Raw genomic sequence first — 26,880 nt, forward strand, 5'->3', positions numbered from 1 at the left:
GAGATGATGGTGGCGAATGAATGGCACGACAATTGGCCACAGGATTTCGTCATTGTATCTCTGTGTATTCAAATTGCCATCGATAAAATACATATTGTGTTCGTTGTCCGTAGTTTATGCCTGCTCATACCATAACCCCACCTCCACCATGGGGCACTCTGTTCACAACTTTGACATCAGCAAAACGTTCGCCCACACGATGCCATACACTCTGTCTGCCATCTGTCCGGTACAGTTGAAACCATGATTCTCCAGTGTGCCAGTGGCCATCGAAGGTGAGCATTTGCCCACTGAAGACGGTTATGACACCAAACTGCAGTCAGGTCAAGACCCTGCTGAGGACGATGAGCATGCAGATGAGCTTCCCTGAGACAGTTTCTGACAGTTTGTGCAGGAATTCTTCGGTTGTGCAAACCCATAGTTTCATCAGCTGTCCAGGTGGGTCATCTCAGACCGTCCCACAGGTGAAAAAGCCGGATGTGGAGGTCCTGGGCTGGCGTGGTTACACGTGGTCTGCGGTTGTGAGGCCAGTTGGACGTACTGCCAAGTTCTCTAACACAACGTTGGAGGCGGCTTATTGTAGAGAAATGAACATTCTGGTAACAGCTCTGGTGGACATTCCTGCAGTCAGCATGCCAATTGCACTCTCTCACAAAATTTGAGACATCTGTGGCATTGTGTTCTGTGACAAAGTTGCACATTTTAGTTTATCTTTTTATTGTCCCCAGAAAAAGGTGAACCTGTGTAATGATTGTGCTCTTTAATCAGCTTCTTGATATGCCACACCTGTCAGGTGGATGGATTATCTTGGCAAAGGTGAAATGCTCACTAAAAGGGATGTAAACAAATTTGTGCAAAACATTTCAGAGCAATACGTTTATTTTTGCTTCTGGAACGACTGGAACTCCCAACCTTCCAATCACATGAGCATTATCACCTTTATCCTAACTGATGCAGCATACTGGCTATAAATAAAAATGCTTAAGCATCAGGTTGCCCATCTGTATTTGTGCTAATCATTAGCTAGTTCTGTACTTCCCAAATTTTTTCAGTCATGCCCCCCTTTCATCATGGGTGATGTCCTGTGGAGGCTGCTGAGGGGAGGACGGCTCATTTTAATGGCTGGAACGGAGCGAATGGAATGGCATCAAACCATGTTTTTGATGTATTTGATACCTGCCAAGTTTACGGTTTTAATTACCGTTTTACTTTTTTCATTCAACTTTTTCACCCCAGACGCTTTATCTGGACACGGCATCCACCAGTCGAAGCTAAGCAGGAACATTAACATTATGCCTTCTAATTGCAGTCGCTGTACTCATAATATACGGGAGCAGTGTTGCCAACTTAGCAACTTTGTCGCTATATTTAGCGAGAATTCAGACCCCTCTAGCAACACATTTTCAAAAAAGCGACTAGCGACAAATCTAGCAACTTTTTCTGGTGTTATTGGAGACTTTTATGAGACTGACGTGAAAGCACGTATCGTTCTTACTCATCTCAGCGAGCAGCGGGTGCTGCCGTGGGCCCCACCCCCATCCCAAAGCACTCACAGGCGGCCCAGTCCTCGCGCAGCAGTCCCTCCCAGCTGCAGTCAGAGCAGGAGATGTTCACCCCTCCGCGTCCAGACTGAAAATGAATCGCGCATGCGGGAAGCCGCCGCTGGCTGATCCCACCCTGGCTTACGTAAAAATAAAAAAATAACCTGAATTAGGGCCAGACTAGTTACCATAATTTTCTCACATTGCCATTGACCATTTTTTCTATTGTCTTTTTTTGGTCCATTTAGATTGTTATTGTAGATTGTATACAAAAAATGTTATGGTTAAAAATGTTCATGTTTTACTGTGACTTGTTGTAGGCTCCTAAGTGGACCAAACCAAATAAAACATTTTTTTTTTTTTTAAACTAAGTAACTCCGCCAGAGTGTCTCTTTTGGGTCACTTTTGCCGGTCCCAAGCCCGGATAAAGGAGGAGGGTTGGAATTGTAACATCAAAAAAAAAGTATCGACATAAGAAAGTTCATTTGTAGTTCTAAACATATTTAGTGTGTTTTTTTCTCACTTTTTGTCTCTCCCACGACGTTATTCCTCTCTCTTACAGCGTCCATCACAATTACATGCACATGGCCAATTATGCAAATTAGGTGATGATGTCCTTTAGTGAATTGTAGCGACTTTTAACACAGCCAATAGCAACTTTTCTTACTGAGGAGTTGGCAACATTGTACAGGAGAACGATCGCCTTATTGCGAGGATAGCTGTGCTGCAAGCCCAGCTTCAGACGCAATCGTTAGGCAAGGGTAATTTAAGGGTAGGAAAGGATGAAATATTATTTGTGCCACCAATAAGTACAGATAGTAGTATAAATCCCCTCACACAGTCCCCGCAGCCGGACAATTTTCTCATGGCTTCTGGAAGGAAATGCTCAACTGGTGTCGCTCATTCACCCGACAGAAACTTTCAGCCGTTCTCCCCATTAAGCAACGAGTCGGAGTCAGAGTCTGAGTCTTCTCTGGTCTTTCCTCCACCCATTACGGGGTCAGAGACGCCGAAGGCTCCCACCATTAGCTCTGACAAATTGAAAACCCTAGTCATTGGCGACTCCATTACCCGTAGTATTAGACTTAAAACTAATCATCCAGCGATCATACACTGTTTACCAGGGGGCAGGGCTACCGACGTTAAGGCTAATCTGAAGATGGTGCTGGCTAAAGCTAAAACTGGCGAGTGTAGAGAGTATAGGGATATTGTTATCCACGTTGGCACCAACAATGTTAGAATGAAACAGTCAGAGGCCACCAAGCAAAGCATAGCTTCAGCGTGCAAATTAACTAGAAAGATATGTTGGCATCGAGTAATTGTCTCTGGCCCCCTCCCAGTTAGGGGGAGTGATGAGCTCTACAGCAGAGTCTCACAACAATCGCTGGTTGAAAACTGTTTTCTGCCCCTCCCAAAAGATAGAATTTGTAGATAATTGGCCCTCTTTCTGGGACTCACCCACAAACAGGACCAAGCCTGGCCTGCTGAGGAGTGATGGACTCCATCCTAGCTGGAGGGGTGCTCTCATCTTATCTATGAACATACAGGGCTCTAACTCCTCTAGCTCCACAATGAAATAGGGTGCAGGCCAGGCAGCAGGCTGTTAGCCACCCTGCCAGCTTAGTGGAGTCTGCCACTAGCATAGTCAGTGTAGTGAGCTCAGCTATCCCCATTGAGCTTCGATCTAGGTTGGGCAAAACTAAACATGCCGGTGTTCGCCTTTGCAATCTCACTGGAATAAAGACCGCCTCCATTCCTGTCATTATTGAAAGAGATCGTGATACCTCACATCTCAAAATAGGGCTACTTAATGTTAGATCCGTCACTTCCAAGGCAGTCAATGAACTAATCACTGATCATAATCTTGATGTGATTGGCCTGACTGAAACATGGCTTAAGCCTGATGAATTTACTGTGTTAAATGAGGCCTCTCCTCCTGGTTACACTAGTGACCATATCCCCCGCACATCCCGCAAAGGTGGAGGTGTTGCTAGCATTTACGATTTTCAATTTACAATATCACTGAAGACTATTGTAGATTTTCTCAAGTTGGTTCTGGAAGTATTCAAAGGGTGATTATAAGGTTGCATAAACATGAGTAGTGCTATCCCCCCACAATTTTCACATTTGTTTTCTGAATATATAAATAAGGAAGATTAGCAGCTGCTACAGGACTAAGATCGAATCATACTACACCGGCTCCGACGCTCGTCGGATGTGGCAGGGCTTGCGAACTATTACAGACTACAAAGGGAAACACAGCCAAGAGCTGCTCAGTGACACGAGCCTAACAGACGAGCTAATGCTGGATGCTGGCATTCTAGGCAGAGTTGCAAAGAAAAAGACATATCTCAGACTGGCCAATAATAAGAAAATATTAAGATGGGAAAAAGAACACAGACACTGGACAGAGGGACTCTGCCTAGAAGGCCAGCATCCCGGAGTCGCCTTCTTAACTGTTGACGTTGAGACTGGTGTTCTGAGGGTAATATTTAATGAAGCTGCCAGTTGAGGACTTGTGAGGCGTCTGTTTCTCAAACTAGACACTCTAATGTACTTGTCCTCTTGCTCAGTTGTTCATCAGGGCCTCCCACTCCTCAATAAATCAAATTCATCATGGTATATTATTGAGGGGGTCAAATTGACCTGTCTCTAATATCCAGGGGGGGGGGGGGGGGGGGTCATGAGCTATTCAAATGTAAGTTACATGCCTACCTATATTTTCTATTGTCTAATGCAATCAACATTATAGCGAATTTGGGGGTAGCCCCAACTGGGATTTGAACCCAGGTCCAGCAAATTTTCAAGCCAACACCTTATTCATTACGCAAAGAGGTCCAACCCTCTTGATGAGGTTGCTAGGTGTTGGATTACAGTCGCTATGTTAACCCCTTCCTTTGGGAGACCGTGTTCCCACGCTTCTCTACACCAAGTCCCTCTTTTTCAAGGAAAAGTCTGATTTTGTACTGGCTTCTTGGAACTGATATTGATGTGAATTCTTATCTTAATTCTATTCAGTTGGTAGGTAGCTGCATGTTTGTTAGGCTACCTTTTACAATTTAAAGACCATTTTCTGGCTGTAGAATCTGTGTTATAATTAGGTTTACTGTAATTGTTTTGAATATCACATGGGTATTCTCTTAGATTACTAAAACAGACAGACAGATAGATTGATACTCCAATAGTGTACTTGAATTGGATAAAAATGTGTTATTTTGGGGAAACAATGGCATTGTGTTTGCATGTAGATTTTTATCCTGTTCTGGACTGGTTTTCTGTAGTACAATAATATTGTGTATCTGATAATTGCAGTGTCACACAGTGAACAACAGGGGGCAGTGTGGAATCAAATGATTCAGACAATTGGAGACATGTCTATGTTTTATTCCTCTAAAAATAGCTCATCTCTCAGTCAGTGAAAAGCTCTTACTGCGGCTTCATTAACAGACATTTTCACACTCAAATTATAAGTCTATTATTGTATTTTTACACATATGCACAACATATTACATACTTTAAAACCTATAATGACATAAACACAACAGATAGCCTGTTGGGTTAAATTAGATTTATACATTTGAAAAACAACTAAAAATAACAACCATTTATCACCATCAAAAAGGTATGAGTCATGAACCCTGTCAGTGAATGGGGGTCGTATCCATATCCAAAAGCCTGTATGTATTTGCAGTTAATTACCATCAGCTGTTTTCAGGTTTAGAATAATATGAACGGTTATGGTCCCATTCATGACTGGGTTCATTCTCAGTCAACTCTCCCATTTTATACACTACCTGATCACCTCCATGTTTCAGAGGCACCAATGGGGTTGTCCCTCTTCTCTCTCTATCCTCCTCCCTCACTAGGCCTCAGAACCCAGGCTTTCCTACTCACTTTCTTCTCATTTCTAACGGCTGTGGGAAATCCTTGACAAATCCAAACTAAAGTTTTTCTCTCATTTCACACTTTGACATATCTCCCCTCCTCTAAATGCCAGTGAGAACCTTGACTCTGGGTTTATAACCGACACCCCTTTCAAACATTTGGCAGGGACCGTATGTCCCTGCTGCTTCCATATCTGCAGCCCCTCTCATGTTTTTAACACTTCAGTCAAAATAAAATAAAAAATACACATCCATCATTGGTGTCATTTGTTTTAATACAACGTGAGCGGTGACATCGACACCAGACATCCAGAAAGGGCACACTAGTCTGGGAAGTGCTAGGTTGGTGTGTTCATCCAGTTCGGTTCGCTGTCCTGATCAGCTCTGCAAATAGGCAGTGACAGGAGAGCAAGACACCTGTTGACTACGAGCCCAGCCAAAACAGATAGCATTTCTCGCTGGCCACTGGGAGCCAGGGATCTGACCACCAACACAAACAATGCAGAGAGGTCTAACAGAAATTATCCCTCCTCTCATCTTCCAAGGAAGGGCTAAAGCAGACTGGAAGGGAGCCCCAGCCCTAGGTCCATTAAATATTAGACCTAGCCATTGCCCAATGAAAAATGAGCAATGACCTCTTTTGGAGAGGTCCAAATGTCAGTGGTTTCCTCTGAGTGAAGCATCATGGTGCTTGGCACTCGTCTGATGGTGCTCACATTGAATCAGCGCTGCTCTGACCCCACCGCTTTTCACCACTCTCTGTGTTAGCCTCACCTCTTCCTCCTCTGTCCTCTCATCAGAGAGGGAAGACACAGGAACTCAGCAATCCTCCTGTGATCTTTTTTTTTTTTTAAATCCTACATGTCAACATTTCAAGTTTCAAAGAATAATTCAGTACAGACTTTCTCACTACCATGGCCCTTTAAACAGTACTTAGCTGACTGTGTAGAAAGATAAGCCTTACACAAACCTCCTCCAGGACAGGCGTACAGTGGGTAGACTACTGTGTATGTGTGACGTGACTGGACCAAATTCCTCTATTCAAATGTCCTGATAGACAATGATTCAACAGACAAACCAGACAAACACGTCAGCAACAGCATGTGCGACAAGCAAGCTTATTTACGACTGCAATCACATGGATGACTATGATTTAAAGTCTATCATAGTGCTTAGTTTACCTCATGCAAACCATCCAGAGCTTGCGAGATCAGGATGGTTCGTATGAGGCTAGTTCTTAGTGACGTTGATAGCCAATTACCTCTACTGCACAAACAAAAGGGTTGAAAAGAATCGAATGAATGGAAACACATTTCTGAGTTTCAGCAATCAACCATTCATTTAGCGAGGGTTTCAAATTATTATAATCCAACACACTTAATACAGTGGCTTGCGAAAGTATTCACCCCACTTGACATTTTTCCTATTTTGTTGCCTTACAATCTGGAATTAAAATAGATTTTTGGGGGGTTTGTATCATTTGATGTACACAACATGCCTACCACTTTGAAGGTGCAAAATATTTTTTCATTGTGAAACAAACAAGAAATAAGACAAAAAAAATGAAAACTTGAGCGTGCATAACTATTCACCCCCCCAAAGTCGATACTTTGTAGAGCCACCTTTTGCAGCAATTACAGCTGCAAGTTTCTTGGGGTATGTCTCTATAAGCACATCTAGCCACTGAGATTTTTGCCCATTCTTCAAGTCAAAACTGCTCCAGCTCCTTCAAGTTGGATGGGTTCCGCTGGTGTACAGCAATCTTTAAGTCATACCACAGATTCTCAATTTGATTGAGGTCTGTTCTCAATTTGATTGAGGTCGAGGCCATTCCAAGACATTTAAATGTTTCCCTTAAACCACGCAAGTGTTGCTTTAGCAGTATGCTTAGGGTCATTGTCCTGCTGGAAGGTGAACCTCCATCCCAGTCTCAAATCTCTGGAAGACTGAAACAGGTTTCCCTCAAGAATATCCCTGTATTTAGCACCATCCATCATTCCTTCAATTCTGACCAGTTTCCCAGCCCCTGCCAATGAAAAACATGCCCACAGCATGATGTTGCCACCACCATGCTTCACTGTGGGGATGGTATTCTCAGGGTGATGAGAGGTGTTGGGTTTGTGCCAGCGTTTTCCTTGATGGCCAAAAAGCTACATTTTAGTCTCATCTGACCAGAGTACCTTCTTCCATATGTTTTGGGAGTCTCCCACATGCCTTTTGGTGACCACCAAACGTGTTTGCTTAATTTTCCTTTAAGCAATTGCTTTTTTTTCTGGACACTCTTCTGTAAAACCCAGCTCTGTGGAGTGTACGGCTTAAAGTTGTCCTATGGACAGATACTCCAATCTCCGCTGTGGACCTTTACAGCTCCTTCAGGGTTATCTTTGGTCTCTTTGTGTCACAGTTGTCTTCAAGAATGGACCAAGGCGCAGCGGGTATGTGGATATTCATATTTTAATTCCAAAAAGGAGTAAAGCATCCACCGGACAAAAACAATACACAAGACAGGAACAGTCTTGCAGGCACACAAAACGCAATGCAAGAACAACTACCCACAACCCCAAAGAAAAACACACACTACTATATAGGACTCCCAATCAAAGGCAACTCAACACACCTGCCTTCAATTGGGAGTCCAATCACCCACACAACATTTAACAAACACAAACCCCCTGCCACATCCTGACCAAAACTAACACAATTACGCCCTCTGCTGGTCAGGACATGACAGTACCCCCCCTCAAGGTGCAGACCCCGGAATGCACCTAAAAAAAGAAAACACAAAAAAATCCCCAATACCCCAACAAAACCAATAAACAATAAGGGAGGGAAGGGAGGGTGGCTGCCGTCACCGACGGCACTGTGCTACACCCTCCCTCCCCAACCCAACTATCCTGGAGGTGGCTCAGGTGCAGGACGTGGACCTCGCTCCACCTTCGGCGTCGCCCACTTCGGTGGCGCCGATAGCTGCGCCGGGCAGACGGGCCACTCGGGCTGACCCTGGCAGACGGACCACTCTGGCTGGGCCGGAGGACAGGCGGGCCACTCGGGCTGGGCCGGAGGACAAGCGGGCCACTCGGGCTGGGCCGGAGGACAGGCGGGCCACTCTGGCAGCTCCGGGCAGTCGGGCCACTCTGGCAACTCCGGGCAGTCGGGCCACTCTGGCAGCTCCGGGCAGTCGGGCCACTCTGGCAGCTCCGGGCAGTCGGCTCTGGCAGCTCCTGACTAGCGGGCGGCTCCGGCGGCTCCTGACTGGCGGGCGGCTCCGGCGGCTCCTGACTGGCGGGCGGCTCCGGCGACTCTTGACTGGCGTGCGGCTCTGGCGACTCTTGACTGGCGGGCAGCTCTGGCGACTCTTGACTGGCGGGCAGCTCTGGCGACTCTTGACTGGCGGGCAGCTCTGGCGACTCTTGACTGGCGGGCAGCTCTGGCGACTCCTGACTGGCAGGCAGCTCTGGTGACTCTTGACTGGCGGGCAGCTCTGGTGACTCTTGACTGGCGGGCAGCTCTGGTGACTCTTGACTGGCGGGCAGCTCTGGTGACTCTTGACTGGTGAGGCTGGGCTGACGCACTAGATGCCTGATGCGTGGGGCTGGTACAGGACGTGCCAGCCTGAAGACACGCACCTCCATGCTAGTGCGTATGGCGGGAAACACCGGACCGTAGAGGCGCACTGGCGGTCTTGAGCGCAGGGTTGGCATCACCCCTTCCGGCTCGATGCCTACTTCGCCCTGGCACATGCGGGGCGCTGGTACTGTGCCTACCGGCCTGAAAATCCCAGGCCTCACCACTGCCCCAACCCCAAAGCATGGGACCTGTCCAGTCTGCCCTACAAGGGTACGGGTAGCTGGCCTGGGGCTCCAATCTCGCCCCGCCAAACAGCCCTTGTGCCCCCCCCAAAATAATTATTGGGGCTGCCTCTCGGGTTCCCTTAGCTCCCTTATTTTGTCCTCCCAGAATCTTCGCTCATCCTGCCAAGTCCATCCATCCATGCTGTTCTCCTGTGGCTTCCTCCTCTTCCACTGCTTGGTCCTTTTGTGGTGGGTAGTTCTGTCACAGCTGTCTTCAGGAATGGACCAAGGCGCAGCGGGAATGTGGATACTCATAGTTTAATTCCAAAAAAAGAGTAAAGCATCCACGGTGAAAAACAATAAGCAAGACAGCAACAGTTTTACAGGCTATACAAACGCAGTGCAAAACCAACTACCCACAACCCCAAAGAAAAACACACACTACTATATAGGACTCCCAGTCAAAGGCAACTCAACACACCTGCCTTCAATTGGGAGTCCAATCACCCACACAACATTTAACAAACACAAACCCCTGCCACATCCTGACCAAAACTAACACAATTACGCCCTCTGCTGGTCAGGACATGACACTTTGTTGCCTCTCTGATTAATTAATCCTTGCCTGGTCTGTGAGTTTTGGTGGGCAGCCCTCTCTTGGCAGGTTTGTTGTGGTGCCATATTCTTTCCATTTTTTAATAATGGATTTATTGGTGCTCTGTGGGATGATCAAAGTTTTAGATTTTTTTTATAACCCAACCCTGATCTGTACTTCTCCACAACTTTGTCCCTAACCTGTTTTGCAGAGCCCCTTGGTCTTCATGGTGCCACTTGCTTGGTGGTGCCCCTTGCTTAGTGGTGTTGCAGACTATGGGGCCTTTCAGAACAGTTGTATATATACTGAGATCATGTGACAGATTATATGACACTTAGATCGCACACAGGTGGACTTTATTTAACTAATTATGTGACTTCTGAAGGTAATTGGTTGCACCAGATCTTATTTAGGGGCTTCATAGCAAAGGGAGTGAATACATATGCAAGCACCACTTTTCCGTTTGTAATTTTAAAAAAAAAATTCCACAAGTTTTTTTTTTCATTTCACTTCAACAATTTGGACTATTTTGTGTATGCCCAGTATATGAAATCCAAATAAAAATCAATTCAAATTACAGGTTGTAATGCAGCAAAATAGGAAAAAACGGGGGATGAATACTTTTGCAAGGCACTCGTAAAAACATTTTTTGTTAGGTACTGAACAAGCTCATTGATCAGTATTTGACCACCTTATTACTTTATTGTTTTGCAGATATTTGTTTTAGGGCTGAGATGTGTCCAGTTCTTAGTGACAGACATGGTCTCCCACTCCCACCTGATCACATGGCACCTGGTCTCCACACACACGGCTGGACGCCCACCTTGGTGGCGATGAAGCGGGGTTTTGGCGCCTGCATGGCATTCGCCCTTAGGGGAGTGGGAAGGTTAGCAAGGAAAGTAAGCTCAGGGGCACTCTGAAACTGCTTGGCTCCTTGGAGCCCACTGTAGGACACTCCAGGATAGGGTGCTTGGTGGGGGATGGGGATGGGGTTGCGGACAGGGGTAACATTGATTCTGGGCAGCCCAGGCAGGCCCCCTGAATAGGTAGGAGCAAGGACGGAAGGTGGGGCAGAGACAGGAGCTGGGGCAAAGAAAGGGGGAGGGTGTGGGGAGAGAGGAGCAGGGGTTGGGGAGGTCATATCGGAGCGGGTCAGGCGCTCTCCCAGCGTTGTGGCTGAGCGAGGAGCGATCACGGTGGGGGCCAGGCTCGGGGCTGACATGGGCGTGGGTGTGGAGAAGCGTTTGATCTCATACACACGGGCCGCTTTGACTGGGATCTGTCTGGGAGGGGTCATGGTGCTGCCCACCATAGTAGTGTACCCTCCCTGCTGCTGTCTCTGATCCTGGTAGGAGGGAATCGCCGACAGCTTGGCAACGCTACCCCCGAACATAGCTGAGTTGAGCTGGTAAGGCTGCCTTCTCATGAAATCCAGAGCTTTGATTCCCTCCCTCTGAAAGGCGATCCCTCCTTTGCCTCCCCAGTCCCCCTTGTCAGACCTGCTGGTATCTCTCTGTGGCCCCACAGGACAGGAGGGGGCCAGCAGAGGGTTGTAGCCGATAGGCGGGGGGGCGCGGATGTTGGGGGATAACTTCCATTGTGAGTTGATATTGGGGTTGGGAGCATCCTGGGGCTCGACCCCTGGGCGGGTGACCTCCTGCCGGTAGGCGGGCTCCTGTGGGGTGTCTACCACATACTGGTCCATGCGGCTCTGCCTGCGGGCAAACAGCTGAGCACCCTTGCCTTCTTCCTGGGGGATCTGAGGGGCCTCGTGGATGACACGGGGTTTGGGGGCCACCAGTGGAGGCATCCTTCCCCGGCAGACTTCAGCACCCTGGTCTTCCTCTGCACCTGACTCAATGCCCATCACACTCTCTGAGTAGCTTCTGTAGCGGGGCCTGTCATCCAGGTTCTGCACCATGTTTAGCAGGTCAGGGTTGGGAGAGTTCTTCTTCTCAGCAGGGACTCGGAACATGGGCCTCCTGCCGCTGCGCCGACGAGCCTCCAGGAGGATGCCGGTACGACCACCAGGGGCAGGTGGGACCTTGGACATGGGGGATCTGAGTATAGGTGTTGGGGTTGTGGGGTTTGGGAGTGGGACAACTGAGACAGAAGCTTGGGGCATCTGGGCAACAGAAACTTGAGGTTGGTGTATGGGGTCAAATGACACTGGAGCTGGGGCTGATTGAGCCACTGAGACTGGGGCTTGGGGTATGGGTGCACCTGAGAATGGTGATGGAGGAGGAATTGAGGGTACATTGGCAAATGATCCTGGAGGTGGGGGTATGGGGCCACCTGAGAATTGTGCTGGGGGTGGAGGTATGGCTGTGAAGGAAGCCTGTGGAACAGAGGGCATGGGTGGTTCTGCCAGGTTCTCCACAGAGAAGGCAGGACAGGGATGAGTGGCCAGTGCTGAGGCGGAGGTGGAGAAGGGTCCTCTGGACACAGAGGGCGGGGGAGAGAAGAAGGCGGGATTACCACTTGGAGGCGGCTCTGATGAGGTGGAGAAGGGAGGTCCTACAATAGACACAGAGGTCGCCGGGCGCGGGGCGCTTTTGGTGACGACGGGGCGGAACACAACAGGAGCGGTGGTGGCTCGGTTGGTCACGAACCCTGGGTTGAAGGGGCGGGCTGTTCTGTTGAGCACAGAGCTGGAGGAAAGTTCTGGCAGCTGTGCTTGGGGTGGAGGTATGTGAGTGGTTAAGATCGACACTTGGGTGGTGATTGGGTTGGGTGCCACAGTCAGGGGTGACTTCACCATGCCGGCCGTGCTCACTGGAGAGTAGGCGACGTCTCCATTAGCCATGCTGTAGGCAGTAGGAGTGGCTGGGGCCGGTGCCATAGGCCTCTCTGCCACAGACCGAGCCTCCTCCTGGAAGGCTACAGGGGGCGGTGGTGCCATAGGCTGCTGAGGCTGGTACATCTGTGGTTGTGTTTCTGGCTGGGGCTGGCTCTGTGCATATGGCTGAGGCTGCTCCTGGATCTGTGGTTGGTTCGGTGATTGGGTCCTTATCTGAGGTTGGGCGGCAGCCACCTTCTTGGCATGCTCAGCCGCCCTCTTCCTCTGTTGTTCAAACAGCTGGGCGCCCTTCCCAGAGATGTTACTCAGGCCGGGACTGGGGGCATCTTCTGCCCCGTCCCCTCGCTCTCCACCTGCGGTCGCCCTCTTCTCCAGGGCATCCAGGTAGTCACTGTCCCAGGTGGTGTCGGGAGCGGCCGAGAAGCCATCCTCATCAAACTCCGACTCGCTTCCTGGGAAGAGACCATCTTCCTCTGGGGAATTGTGCTGCATGTCCTCATCCACGCTGCCAAAGCTGGTCAGCGTGTACTTCTTAGAGCGCTGCCTGCGCTTCTTGAACATCAGTACGCCCTTGGAGTTGGGGTTGGGGGCGTCTGTCAGAAGGGAGGCGATAGAGCGGCACTTGGTTCTGGCCTCCTTCACCTTTTTGTCTTGAACCGTGTCACCCCGGTTCAGTTCTGTAGGGGTCAGAGAGCATGTTTTATGGTGGGTACGTCTGTAGAAATGCCATTACTGTTTCTATGTCATCTTGGTTATGGTCATTTCCGGTTTCAGTCCAGTCGCACATTTTTTTTAAAAGCTCTGGATGAAATTTATATTCAATTCTTTAATAGGAGTTATAATTCATCTGAACTGATTAACTTAAATTGGAACTGAATCTAACATAATATACACAAAAAAGATCACGGGATAGTCTTTTATAGGGTGGACTTTGATGCATTGACGACAGTAAAGGGGGATTTTTTTTTTTTACCAGTGATGAACGACCAGATGTAACCTTTAAATGGAGAACTCAGCATGACACCAGGTTCTAAAAACAGCAGGGAGAGTCTTTAACAAGCATCCATCTTCTAAGATGCTACCAGAGCACATCCGGTAAAATGACTGGCAAGCCACAGGCTTTTCACATTAACCAAGGTAAAGGAAAAATCCCTAGTTCCCAACTTCTAACTTCACCAAATAGCATTAACGGAAAGTGTTAACGGAAAGTCCCATCTTCTAGGCAGAGGTTGTACATTTCCACTACTTTGTTATGGTTTTTCTTAGCATAGGGAGGCTAAACCTATGATCCCAATGTGCCCAACTATGTAAGGAGTTGTTATTTAATTTGTCACCGGCAATGTCCCTGAACAGGACATGTGAATGCGAACCTGTAATTAGGGACACCTAGGGATTAATGACATTTTATTTCTTTAATTTCTTAAAAAAGCAACATCTTCAAATAGTCTCAGCCCTCCCTGTCCTGAAGTTTATGACTGACAGGTGGACATGTTGTAAATATTTTCTATTTATGCACTTTGTCAGGAGTTTATTATTTGCATAAAGTATGAAATAATCATATACTCTACTGTAGATAACAGAGATTCTCTGTCATTGTAACAAAGTATTTTTATGTATGGAATTTCCCTTTAATCTGCCATTTAATCCATCTGTCTAGGGATCGTTATTGCTTGGCAAACTCAAAAGATTCCAACTACTTATTTGATCCTGCTTCAGGTGGCTTTTCAAAATGAGTTTTAGTGGCTGATATGTTTTCTCACACCAACATAATTGATTCATTTTTACTGATCCGTTCTTGGCCTTATCTTAAAACCATACATTTCTGTGTTCCTTTGGACTAAGTGGAGCATTTGAAACATCTGTGACGGAACGTCATCCCATAGCAAACCTCGTAATCTCTGATACACAAACATGCATTCTTCAGCTGTTAGCCCAGGTCACTGGTCCATACATCAGCTGCCTGACAGACTGATCAGAGCAGAGGGCACCCCGCCTCACTATTATTAGCTATTGGTGTATTGGTGCCTAACCATCCGACCACGTGTGTATGTATTTTGTATATTCATATGTGTATGAATGGAATGTTATCATATTTTGTTTACTCTGTTTTACATGTGTCTTACATATACATGTAAATATGTATGTTTTTCTTAAACGTACCCTTGTTTTTTATTTCAGTCTTAGCGAGATGTAGCAAGACATGAACGTGAGAGGGGAATATAGTGGAGGAGAAGGAAAGAGTGATATATGAAAGTGGTCAGAGAGGGAAAGTGAGACAGGGGAGAAGGACTCTGCTATTTGATACCAGATAGCAGCTGCATGGAAATGCTTTTCCCAGTTCATACATGCAGTGCTCAGGTTACCGGGCAACTGAACCAGGGGACAAATATAGCCCCTGTTCTTAAAAGGGCCCCATGCAGACTAATGCTGTCTCATGGGGAACACTCTGCCTTTACCTGAGAGGACAATGTAATTTGTTATGCAGTGCCACCCTCAACTAGCCATTACATTACTAATTATTTGTACAGTAACAAATCCCGCATCACCCTATGGGTCATGATTTGTATACTCACTGGCTTGCTTGGCCTTGTCCATGTAGGTGACACAGAGCTCCTCGTCCAGAGGGGTGTCTATAGGCCCCACCATGGGCACCATCTGCCTACGGGAGCTCAGCTGCATGGCCTCCTTGGCCCTCTCGGGTGACACCAGTGGGACAACGTTGGATGGCTCCTGGAAGGTTCTGTCCTCCTCCACCACTCTGTCCTGCCCTGAGACCTGGTCCTCAACCGAGGAGATGATAGAGGATGTCTCTGTGGAGGTCTGGGAGGACCACATCCCTGGAGGGGGCTGGTAGATCACCTCCCTGCGGGCCACCCCTGGCAGGCCCTCCCCCCCTCCTCTGCCATCCAGTAACCCGTGGCCCTGGAGCCCTGGGTAGACCCGGGCATCTGGGGCACTGTCATAGCCGCTAAACTCTGAGGTCTCCCCTCCCTCCGGGGAGGCTCTACCGAAGGCTTTTCCGGGTAAGTTGCTGGGATTTCTGTGCTTCTGCCTCCTCTGCCTCTCGTTGGCCGCCACTTCTGCGTCACTGTCTGTCTCTCCGTAGTAGGCCTCGCTGCCTGGGGGCGAGGTGAGGCCTCTGCGCACCATGGGGGATAGGAGGGAGGACCTGCCATGGGGGACCTCCATGACAGTGGCTGTGTGGTGCAGTCTGGAGGAGGGGGACATGGCACGCAGGGTGGCTCGGTACTCTTTGTCGATACGGGGTGATGGGGCGCGGGTCAACAGCACCACGGACTGGAAGCCTGCCGGCGCCCTGTAGGAGCAAATTCACAACACGGTTACTTAACTATTGTTGGTCATACTGTTCTGGCTTATCCTATTTGTGTAGCACTTAATGATGGTTTAGAACTTAATGATTGATTAAAACTTAATGATGGAGTAAAACTTAATTATGGAGTAAAACTTAATGATTGATTAAAACGTAATGATGGTGTAAAACTTAATGCTGGAGTAAAACTTAATGATGGAGTAAAAGTTAATGATTGATTAAAACTTAATGATGGAGTAAAACTTAATGATGGAGTAAAACTTAAATGATTGATTAAAACTTAATGATTGATTAAAACTTAATGATGGAGTAAAAATGAATGATGGAGTAAAAGTTAATGATGGTTAAACCTTAATGATGGACTAAAACTTAATGATGGAGTAAAAGTTAATGATTGATTAAAATGTAATGATGGAGTAAAACGTAATGATTGATTAAAACTTAATGATGGAGTAAAACGTAATGATGGAGTAACAATGAATGATGGAGTAAAACTTAATGGTGGAGTAAAACTTAATGAGGGAGTAAAACTTAATGATGGAGTAAAAGTTAATGATTGATTAAAACTTAATGATGGAGTAAAACTTAATGATGGATTAAAACTTAATGATGGAGTAAAACTTAATGATGGAGTAAAAATGAATGATGGAGTAAAAGTTAATGATGGTTAAAACTTAATGATGGACTAAAACTTAATGATGGAGTAAAAGTTAATGATTGATTAAAATGTAATGATGGAGTAAAACCTAATGATGGAGTAACAATGAATGATGGAGCAAAACTTAATGATGGAGTAAAACTTAATGATTGATTAAAACTTAATGATGGAGTAAAACTTAATGATGGAGTAAAACTTAATGATGGAGTAAAACTTAATGATTGATTAAAACTTAATGATGGAGTAAAACTTAATGATGGAGTAAATCTTAATGATGGAGTAAAACTTAATGATGGAGTAAAACTTAAAACCTCATGGATCGGCCCCTTTTTTTCAATTTTCGCCTAAAATGACATACCCAAATCTAACTGCCTGTAGCTCAGGCCCTGAAGCAAGGATATGCGTATTCTTGGTACCATTTGAAAGGAAACACTTTTAAGTTTGTGGAAATGTGAAAGGAATGTAGGAGAATATAAACAATAGATCTGGTAAAAGATAATACAACCTTTCCTTAGTATTTTTTGGTACAATCATCTTTGAAATGCAAGAGAAAGGCCATAATGTATTATTCCATCCCAGTTGCAATTTTGATTTTGGCCACTAGATGGCAGCAGAGTATGTGCAAAGTTTTAGACTGATCCAATGAACCATTGAATTTCTGTTCAAAATTTTGTATCAAGACTGCCCAAATGTGCCTAATTTGTTTATTAATAACTTTTCATGTTCAAAGCTGTGCAATCTCCTCAAACAATAGCATGGTATTCTTTCACTGTAATAGCTACTGTAAATTGGACAGTGCAGTTAGATTAACAAGAATTTAAGCTTTCTGCCAATATCAGATATGTCTATGTCCTGGGAAATGTTATTGTTACTTACAACCTCATGCTAATCGCATTAGCCTACGTTAGCTCAACCATCCCGTAGGGGACCCACCAATCCTGAAGTTAATGATGAAGTAGCCCTTAATGATGGAGTAGCACTTCACGATGGAGTAAAACTGTATGATGGAGTAGCACTTCAAGATGGAGTAAAACTTAATGATGGAGTAGCACTTAATGCTAATATAGTATGTAAAACAATATGTTAACGGCAGGGTTATTTGACAGACAGGTGTACCCATCAATGGTGAATGTAATTGCTCTCTGACCTCTTGACCTGGATGTGTAGTATTCCTGGGGAGCTGTCCATTATGGTCATGGCCTGGGCGTGGGACAGACCTCCACATGGCTGGTCGTTGATGGACACCAGCTCATCACCCTCCCGCAGTCCTGCCCTGCACGCCTTACTGCGCTTACGCACCTACACCAGCAGAGAGACAAAATATCACACACAGTATTCAATGTGAGACTGCCAACAGCACCCATTACAATACTCTCTCTTCATTACGATCTCTTTTTCTAACCATCACTCTCCCTCTCTAACTATTTATCTCTGTCATCTCTCCTTTTATCTGAAAAGTGATATTGCATGGAGAACATGACAAAGCCGCTCTTGATGTCGAGTCTTGATGACTTGCTCTGACAGCTTGGACGTGCTACAGACATTGCCCACAACCTGTGGCAGAAGTGAAACCCTCTTACCCACTTTATCAGGGAAATGCCAGCCAACACCTCTACTCCCCCATGCACTCTCCCTCTATTTGTGTACAGGGTCAACCGATAGGCAGCAGCTTGCCAGTCCTATGCTATTATACTGTGTACATGTAAGTTGTGTAGTACCTAGTATATTGCAGAGGAATTTATTTATCCTAGACCCCTAGAGGTTACTCTAGGATATGATACTGAAAACATCTGCATATTGAAAATGTTATGGCTACGAATACTGTGCATGTGTTCATTGTTTGGATCTGAGGCCGGGTATACAGGGTTCAACCCAATTCATCACTATAAGAATATTCAGGGCTGACATTGTTGACCCGTAATTATATCACAGGCCCCAGTTAGCTAACCCCATCAAAGTGGCCCTGACTTTGTGTTGCTACTTGAGGAAGGGGACATTAATAAGTCAATCAGTCACCTTGTGGTCTTAGCTCCTGGCTGCTGCCCCTGCATCAAAACACACACACGCACGTGCAGATTCACATGTGCACACACACACACACACACACACACACACACACACACACACACACACACACACACACACACACACACACACCTAACATGATTATTCCGCCTCCATTTCTGAGGTCAGGGGTCATACGCTTTTAGATTGGCCGCCACAGACACAGCTGTCTGTTCAGATAAGGTGAGCTGACGTCCTAAGCTCCTGTGCAGCTCACCTCCATGTTGGATTATGATCTACTATTTTTGAGGAACCATTATTCTAAGGGCTCTGATAATAATATTGTTCTCTATTGTGCAATTCAGGAAGTAGGGTACGGCCGTCGTGTTGATGCAACCTATGAGATCTCAAGAGTGTGTGCATGTTGAGGCTACATGACCTAGAACCCTCAAACACAACTCTGGACCTCGAAGCCAGTTCCACTGCATTTTTACATTGTTCCCCTCTAATCAGGGACTGCTTTAGACCTGGGACACCAGGTGTGTGCAATTAATTATCAGGTAGAACAGAAAACCAGCAGGCTTCAGACCTCGTAGGGTAAGAGTTGAATACCCCTGACCTATAAGAACCTTTAACTCTGGTAGAAACTGGATACATCAATGATTACATTGATGTACAAAATACTACAGTTTACCATAGAATACTACAGTACTTACTATAGAATTCTGTACTAAACTGAAGAATACCATACTACACACTGTAGTATCCCTCGATCATGTGTATTACTTACTATAGAATGTTGTCGTATACTGTAGAAGACTATAGTAAATACTACAGTATAATCTGCTAAAAAGTCTGCAAAAGCACCACTTTTTTAAACTATAGTAAATACTACAGTATTTAATTTGCATATACCCTACCTATTCCCTCCCCCATATTCCAACACTACAGTCAATACTATAGTATATAAATATAGTAATACTATAGTATTTAGATCATAGTGTAATATAGATTTTTTTTTATGGGTACATTCCAAGCAGTAGAACTTTAAAGTTCAACAGCTCTATCAAACCCTCCAATGTCTACACATGAGACCCATTCCAGAACAGACACATGAGTCATCCTCAGGCCTTTTGGCCCCTGCCCATGGTGGCAGCCAATATTCCATCTGAACCACAGTCACAACCCTTTATATCCCACTAATTCCAGACTCCATACAGTATATCATAGAATGCACTGTCATCGTAAAAAATGAACACCCACCATTTTTTTCTACAATTATTCAGAGCGTATCCTTTGTAACAGTTTTACCATCCTATCTTTCACTGAAGCCATACCTTGGCCACCTGAAGTGGTTTCTGGTGCTCCACGCCCCCCTGGAGACGAAAGCCCCATGGTGCTCCACCGGACAAGGTGATTATAACCTCTTCTGACACCATTATTGTGTGATACCTTCCCCTTTTTTGTGTTTCTGTCCGTTTGTCTGTCTTTTTGTCTTTCTGGGGGGGCCCTCAATGCGTTTGCTCCATAGTTGTCAGGGCCCCCTCAGAGAGCTATGTCCACTCTCCTTCAGCTATAATGTCCTGGAGCTGACTTCTCTCAGCCCCTACTCTGGCACCTGGGCACACATACACACACTCTCCCACTGACACCCACACACACTCTGAGTATATGCTGATAGGGTTGCAGGCTGGAGGAGCTGACATAAAGAGAGAGAGAGGGGGGAGAGAGAGGGAGGGAGAGAGAGAGAAAGAGAGAGAGAGGGGAGAGGGAGGGAGAGAGAAAGAGAGAGAGGGGGAGAACGAGAGAGAGAAAGAGAGAGAGAAAGAGAGAGAGGGGGAGAACGAGAGAGAGGGGGAGAGAGAGAGGGAGGGGGAGAGAGAGAAAGAGAGAGGGGGAGAGAGAGGGGGAGAGAGAGAGGGGGGAGAGGGAGGAAGAGAGAGAGGGGGGAGAGGGAGGAAGAGAGAGAGAGAGAGAGAGAGAAAGAGGGAGAGAGAGAGGGGAGAGAGAGAGGGAGAGAGAGAGACGGGGGAAGAGAGGGAGGGAGAGAGAGAGAGAGAGAGAGAGAGAGAGAGGGAGAGGGATAGGAAAAAAGAAGGAGAGAGAGGGGGGAGAGGGAGAGAGAGAGAAAGAGAGAAGGTGGGAAAGGAGAAGATAGGAGGGGGTGAGAGACCTGTGTCTGCTTACACAGAGAAATCCTGGCCTGAGTGAGTGAGGGGAGGTTCTAACTGCACACTTGTCCTGTCACTAAGACAGCAGAGTTGAACTTTCTTTCTATTTAACCTTTATTTTATAAAGTAAACATAGTCATAAAAACCAACACATTCATCAGTAATAAGGTCCTCAATCAGCGTTCTGAATTGCCCTAGAGCCCTCAAACTCAACTCTGGACCTCAAAGCCAGTTCCACTGCATTTTTACATTGTTCCCCTCTAATCAGGGACTGATTTAGACCTGGGACACCAGGTGGGTGAATAAAAAATAATAATAAAAAAAAAAAAAATTATATATATATATATATATATACACACATATATACAGTGGGGAGAACAAGTATTTGATACACTGCTGATTTTGCAGGTTTTCCTACTTACAAAGCATGTAGAGGTCTGTAATTTTTATCATAGGTACACGTCAACTGTGAGAGATGAAATCTAAAACAAAAATCCAGAAAATCACATTGTATGATTTTTAAGTAATTCATTTGCATTTTATTGCATGACATAAGTATTTGATACATCAGAAAAGCAGAACTTAATATTTGGTACAGAAACCTTTGTTTGCAATTACAGAGATCATACGTTTCCTGTAGTTCTTGACCAGGTTTGCACACACTGCAGCAGGGATTTTGGCCCACTCCCCCATACAGACCTTCTCCAGATCCTTCAGGTTTCGGGGCTGTCGCTGGGCAATACGGACTTTCAGCTCCCTCCAAAGATTTTCTATTGGGTTCAGGTCTGGAGACTGGCTAGGCCACTCCAGGACCTTGAGATGCTTCTTATGGAGCCACTCCTTAGTTGCCCTGGCTGTGTGTTTCGGGTCGTTGTCATGCTGGAAGACCCAGCCACGACCCATCTTCAATGCTCTTACTGAGGGAAGGAGGTTGTTGGCCAAGATCTCGCGATACATGGCCCCATCCATCCTCCCCTCAATACGGTGCAGTCGTCCTGTTCCCTTTGCAGAAAAGCATCCCCAAAGAATGATGTTTCCACCTCCATGCTTCACGGTTGGGATGGTGTTCTTGGGGTTGTACTCATCCTTCTTCTTCCTCCAAACATGGCGAGTGGAGTTTAGACCAAAAAGCTCTATTTTTGTCTCATCAGACCACATGACCTTCTCCCATTCCTCCTCTGGATCATCCAGATGGTCATTGGCAAACTTCAGACGGGCCTGGACATGCGCTGGCTTGAGCAGGGGGACCTTGCGTGCCCTGCAGGATTTTAATCCATGACGGCGTAGTGTGTTACTAATGGTTTTCTTTGAGCCTGTGGTCCCAGCTCTCTTCAGGTCATTGACCAGGTCCTGCCGTGTAGTTCTGGGCTGATCCCTCACCTTCCTCATGATCATTGATTCCCCACGAGGTGAGATCTTGCATGGAGCCCCAGACCGAGGGTATTTGACCGTCATCTTGAACTTCTTCCATTTTCTAATAATTGCGCCAACAGTTGTTGCCTTCTCACCAAGCTGCTTGCCTATTGTCCTGTAGCCCATCCCAGCCTTGTGCAGGTCTACAATTTTATCCCTGATGTCCTTACACAGCTCTCTGGTCTTGACCATTGTGGAGAGGTTGGAGTCTGTTTGATTGAGTGTGTGGACAGGTGTCTTTTATACAGGTAACGAGTTCAAAGAGGTGCTGTTAACACAGGTAATGAGTGGAGAACAGGAGGGCTTCTTAAAGAAAAACGAACAGGTCTGTGAGAGCCGGAATTCTTACTGGTTGGTAGGTGATCAAATACTGTTATGCAATAAATCAAATATGTTATGCAATAAAATGCATATTAATTACTTAAAAATCATACAATGTGATTTTACGTACGTAAAATGTATGCACACATAACTATAAGTCGCTTCGGATAAAAGCGTCTTCTACATGGCATACTTAGCAGACACTTTTATCCCCCCGTTCCATGGGGATGCTGGCTTATGTTACCTTCTATGCTTCCCACTGTTGTGTTAAGTTGGCTGGATATCCTTTGGGTGGTGGACCATTCTTGATACACACAGGAAACTGTTGAGCCTAAAAAAAAAAAACACCAGCTTTTCAGTTCTTGACACAAACTGGTGCGCCTGGCACCTCCTACCATACCCCGTTCAAAGGCACTTGAATCGTTTGTTTTGCCCATTCACCCTCTGAATGGCACACATACACAATCCATCAACAACCCCTCGACAACCGCTTCATTTATCTATGAAATGTATTCTAAATGTACATCAGTCGGGTTTTAGACCAGGTCATAGCACTATCTCTGTTACATCCCTAGTTATACATGATGTGGTTAACTGTATGAATAAAAGGCAAAATTGTGCTGCCCTTTCATTAACCTGTCAAAGGCCTTCGATACTGTTCATTACTCACTGCTAATTCAGAGGTTTTCCTCATTTGGCCTATTTCAGGCTGCATCTAACTGGTGTAATAGTTACTTGACAGATAGAACTCAATGTGTTTCTACCGATGGTGTTAAAGGTAGACTCAGTGGAAAAACGATGTCACGAGTAGCACCATAGAAATTGAGATGAGCGAGATGCAAGACTTTGGTCTCACACGGTCAGTATCTGCGCATTTGCACAGGTTTGCTTCCTGTTGTTCACAGTGTTGTAGCCAGGGCACCAAAATAGCGGAGAAGTTGAGCCTTGCACTTCAACGCTCTTAGTTGTTGCGGAAATTGACCCACTATGCTGTTTACTTTCTGCATCTACGTCATATCGCTGAGTCTACCTTTAAATCAGGTTTTTGTGACATAACGAAAGGGGGTAGGGGTTGATTCTGGGTCCTGTATATTTTACTGTTTACATTAACAATATTGACTTGACTGTAAAAAAAATTGTAACCTGCACTGGAATGCCGATGGTACTATTGTGCATGTTATTGCCACCACGGTTGACAAGGCTCTATCTGAACTACAGTCTGCCTTGATTGTTTTACAGAAAACATTTATTGACCTGAAATGTGTATTGAATGCAGATAAAACTAAGTATATGTTGTCTCTAGAGCACATTAAAATGACTTAGATGGTTTAAGGACTTCGGATGTACCCATATTGATTGGGTCTTCTGCTTACAAATATCTGGGGATCTGAAAAGACAAAAAGCTGTCTTTTAAAAAGCATATCGATGAGAAAGTTAATAGGTCATGTCTCTCGCTAAATAGTAGAAAGCAGATTATTCAGTCAACGTTTATACCGGTCCTAGACTATGCCGATATCATCTATATAAATGCAGCTGCCACTTCATTAAATACGAACTACAATTTTAGTACTCATTACTGCATTCTCTAGCAGAAACTTGGTTGGCCTTTGATGCCACGTAGGTTGATACATTGCTATGTTTTAATTTATGAAGCCCTTTTACAAAAACTCCCACTGTACCTAACATCATTACTAACCTTTAGACATACTGTATGTTACCACACCCAGTTACAAGGATGGATAACTCTCTACTGAGTTACGTAAAACCTGCAACATCAGCAGTGTATCAAATACGTGTTCTCCCCACTGTATGTATATATGTACTGTATATATTTATTAATTTTTTTGGGGGTGCTTGCCTATATCATTGAGTTAATAAAACAGCATACAAACAGACAGCTCCAAAATGCAGGTGTATCATCCTAGCTCAGTGCTTCTGTGGTGGTGGGGCAGGCCAGAAGAAAATAGGAACATTGCACCGTGATTGGCTCAGCACTGCACCGTGATTGGCTCAGTTTTCTGTCACTCATGGGGACACTACGTCACCACCTTTAGTAAGGGTAGACATCAAGAATGTGAGCCCTTTGGGTCCTGTCATAGACTTAGATTAGAAGTGCCCTTCCAAGAAGGCTCAAGGTCATTGGCCACAGATAAAATGATGTCAAATCACGTTATATGTACAGTAGCTTTGATTGGACTGATCATGTCAACATCTTACTTTCAAGGTCTTAGCTAGCAGTCATCATCAGTTGTCATCAGGTCGACAATCTACTAGCAAATCCTTTTTAATCCCTGTCAAATGAAGAGAAATATTAGATAAAACGTTTCGGTGCTCATCGGCCATTGGACATAAAGATTACACAACAAGTTGGAAATCGCAAATTCAACAAGGAGTCGTTTGGAAGGAATCAGTGGCTAACTGCAAGCATTGCAAAGAAACCACTAACCGCCTGCTATTCAATGGAGTGGCTGTGTTTTTCCCCCCCGAATTCCCACCATAAATCCAGAGAATGCCATACTTTGATGACAAAGTTTAATGACAAAATATGCCCACAAAAGACCGCTGCGCCACCTTCACAAGGTGAGTCCAAAAATGTATTGTATGCTGCGGCATATATTATGTAATATGCAAGGGAGAAATGTATACTGTGGCTAAGAAAGTAATATTAAGTGTATGTTGTGTAGTAAGCTGTTAGTAACCCATGTGCCTCATCCTAATAATTTTCCCCAACACGGTATTGTAAATACATCTAGTGGTTAGAGCATTGGGCCAGTAACCGAAAGGTTGCTGGATCGAATCCCCGAGCTGACAACGTAAAATCTATCATTCTGCCCCTGAGCAAGGTAGTTAACCCAGTTAACCCAATGTCGATTAAGACAGCCCCCCGCACCTCTCTGATTCAGAGGGGTTGGGTTAAAAGAAGACACATTTCAGTTGAAGGCATTCAGTTGTACAACTGACTAGGTATCCCCCTTTCCCTTATCGTTCGTGGCCCGGTGTGAGCTTGTTTGGCTAGTGTTTTGTACAGGTTTGACAGTGCTGCCAATAGTACTGGTGGTGCTTGGCTTTCATTTTCTGTTTATATGCCCCCTTTATTTATCCTACGGTTCTGACCTGTACAGGGAGTACACTGTAAGAACGGCCCATGTTCTGAATTCTGTCACTGCACATTTAAAAAGTGCTGAACAAATAGTTCTATTGACTACGTCCGTCGTAGCTTGCTCATTAATGTCTTAATCGAAATTATGGATTGCCTCTTATCCGCTTGTCATCCCCTTATGCCATAGTTTGTACATCTCAATTGTCAGTAGAAACCACATTTGTTAAAGCAAGTCTGCCATATCAGCTATGTTTTTTTAAAAGGCAGTAAAGGAGGCTAAATGAACTGTTTCGCTGCCAGACAAGGCTCTGCTGAAAGCCAGGTGTAGCCGTGGGAAGGTGTTGGGACTCTGCTGTTTGGACTCTGCTGTTGGAACAGCTTTATCTAGGCCCTAACAGTTTGTGGGCACCATTTGTCACCGTTATACTGCAATTAATGTATTGTTTAGTGTTGTGTTGTATAGTGGCTTTGCTGGCATGCATTCCCCCCCCCCCCCCCCACCACCAAGATTTACATGCTAAAATCACTGCTTGTTTCAAGGAAAACGTACTCAAAATGTATAATTTGACCAAATATTTAGGAAGAGGTCATCATTTCATGGAGTCTGTGAAGGAAGAAACCACATGGAAAACGTGTTAAGCAAGTTGGGTAAAAAAAAAATGATTTTCACCAAGTCAAAGGTTTCATGACACTTTTATCTATGCATCAGTTAGGGTCTATATAGGCTTCAATATGAGGTCCTAAACCTACAATGAAAGTGCATTCTTGTAGCTGTGCAGGCTAATAGAGTCAAAATGTTTGCCTTGGGGTAAATTGAGTCAATGGCCATGGGGTAAGTTGAAGCAATGGTTGAGCCAATGGCCAGTTGAGCAAATTGAAGTGTTTTCTTCCCAGGCGTAATGCAAGGCATTATCGCTGAGATAAGAAGAAACAACCGGGCCTGTGTTAAAAGAGTTTTAAAAACTACAGTGTTTGTTTGGTGTTTAGCCTGTGTAAAAATATGTTTAGAATTATTAAAAGACAAGAAACGTGATTGTGATTATTGATTTGTGTTTGGGAAATAAAGATAGACATGGTTTTAAAAAGATAGTGGTAATATGTAATTCAGTACAGAAATGTGTAGGCAGCTTAACTTACCCTGTCCCGTGGTTTGACTTACCCCATACTCGGGGTAGTTTGTGCCAAGAGACAATCTTTTGGGGAATAGCTATATTTTCAAAACTGTAATGTTTACATGAATTCTGATTATTTCCAGGGATACACAACATCCT

The 26,880-nt window shown here is 45.4% G+C and overlaps 1 protein-coding gene across 1 annotated transcript; it reads right to left on the reverse strand.

Annotated features, from left to right (window-relative positions):
• Positions 1-4,909: 4,909 nt before the first annotated feature.
• LOC106606232 (synaptopodin 2-like protein) lies at positions 4,910-20,269 on the reverse strand. Its single transcript, XM_014202382.3, has 4 exons — positions 19,942-20,269; positions 17,748-17,899; positions 15,185-15,927; positions 4,910-13,288 (listed from the first exon to the last, which is right to left on the reverse strand). The coding sequence occupies exons 1-4, from the start codon at positions 20,041-20,043 to the stop codon at positions 10,593-10,595; spliced, it is 3,693 nt and encodes a 1,230-aa protein (XP_014057857.3). The 5' UTR covers positions 20,044-20,269; the 3' UTR covers positions 4,910-10,592.
• Positions 20,270-26,880: the final 6,611 nt, after the last annotated feature.

The sequence above is a fragment of the Salmo salar genome, chromosome 01 (assembly GCF_965601325.2).
Source record: "Salmo salar chromosome 01, fSalSal1, whole genome shotgun sequence".
Classification (NCBI taxonomy): Eukaryota; Metazoa; Chordata; class Actinopteri; order Salmoniformes; family Salmonidae; genus Salmo; species Salmo salar.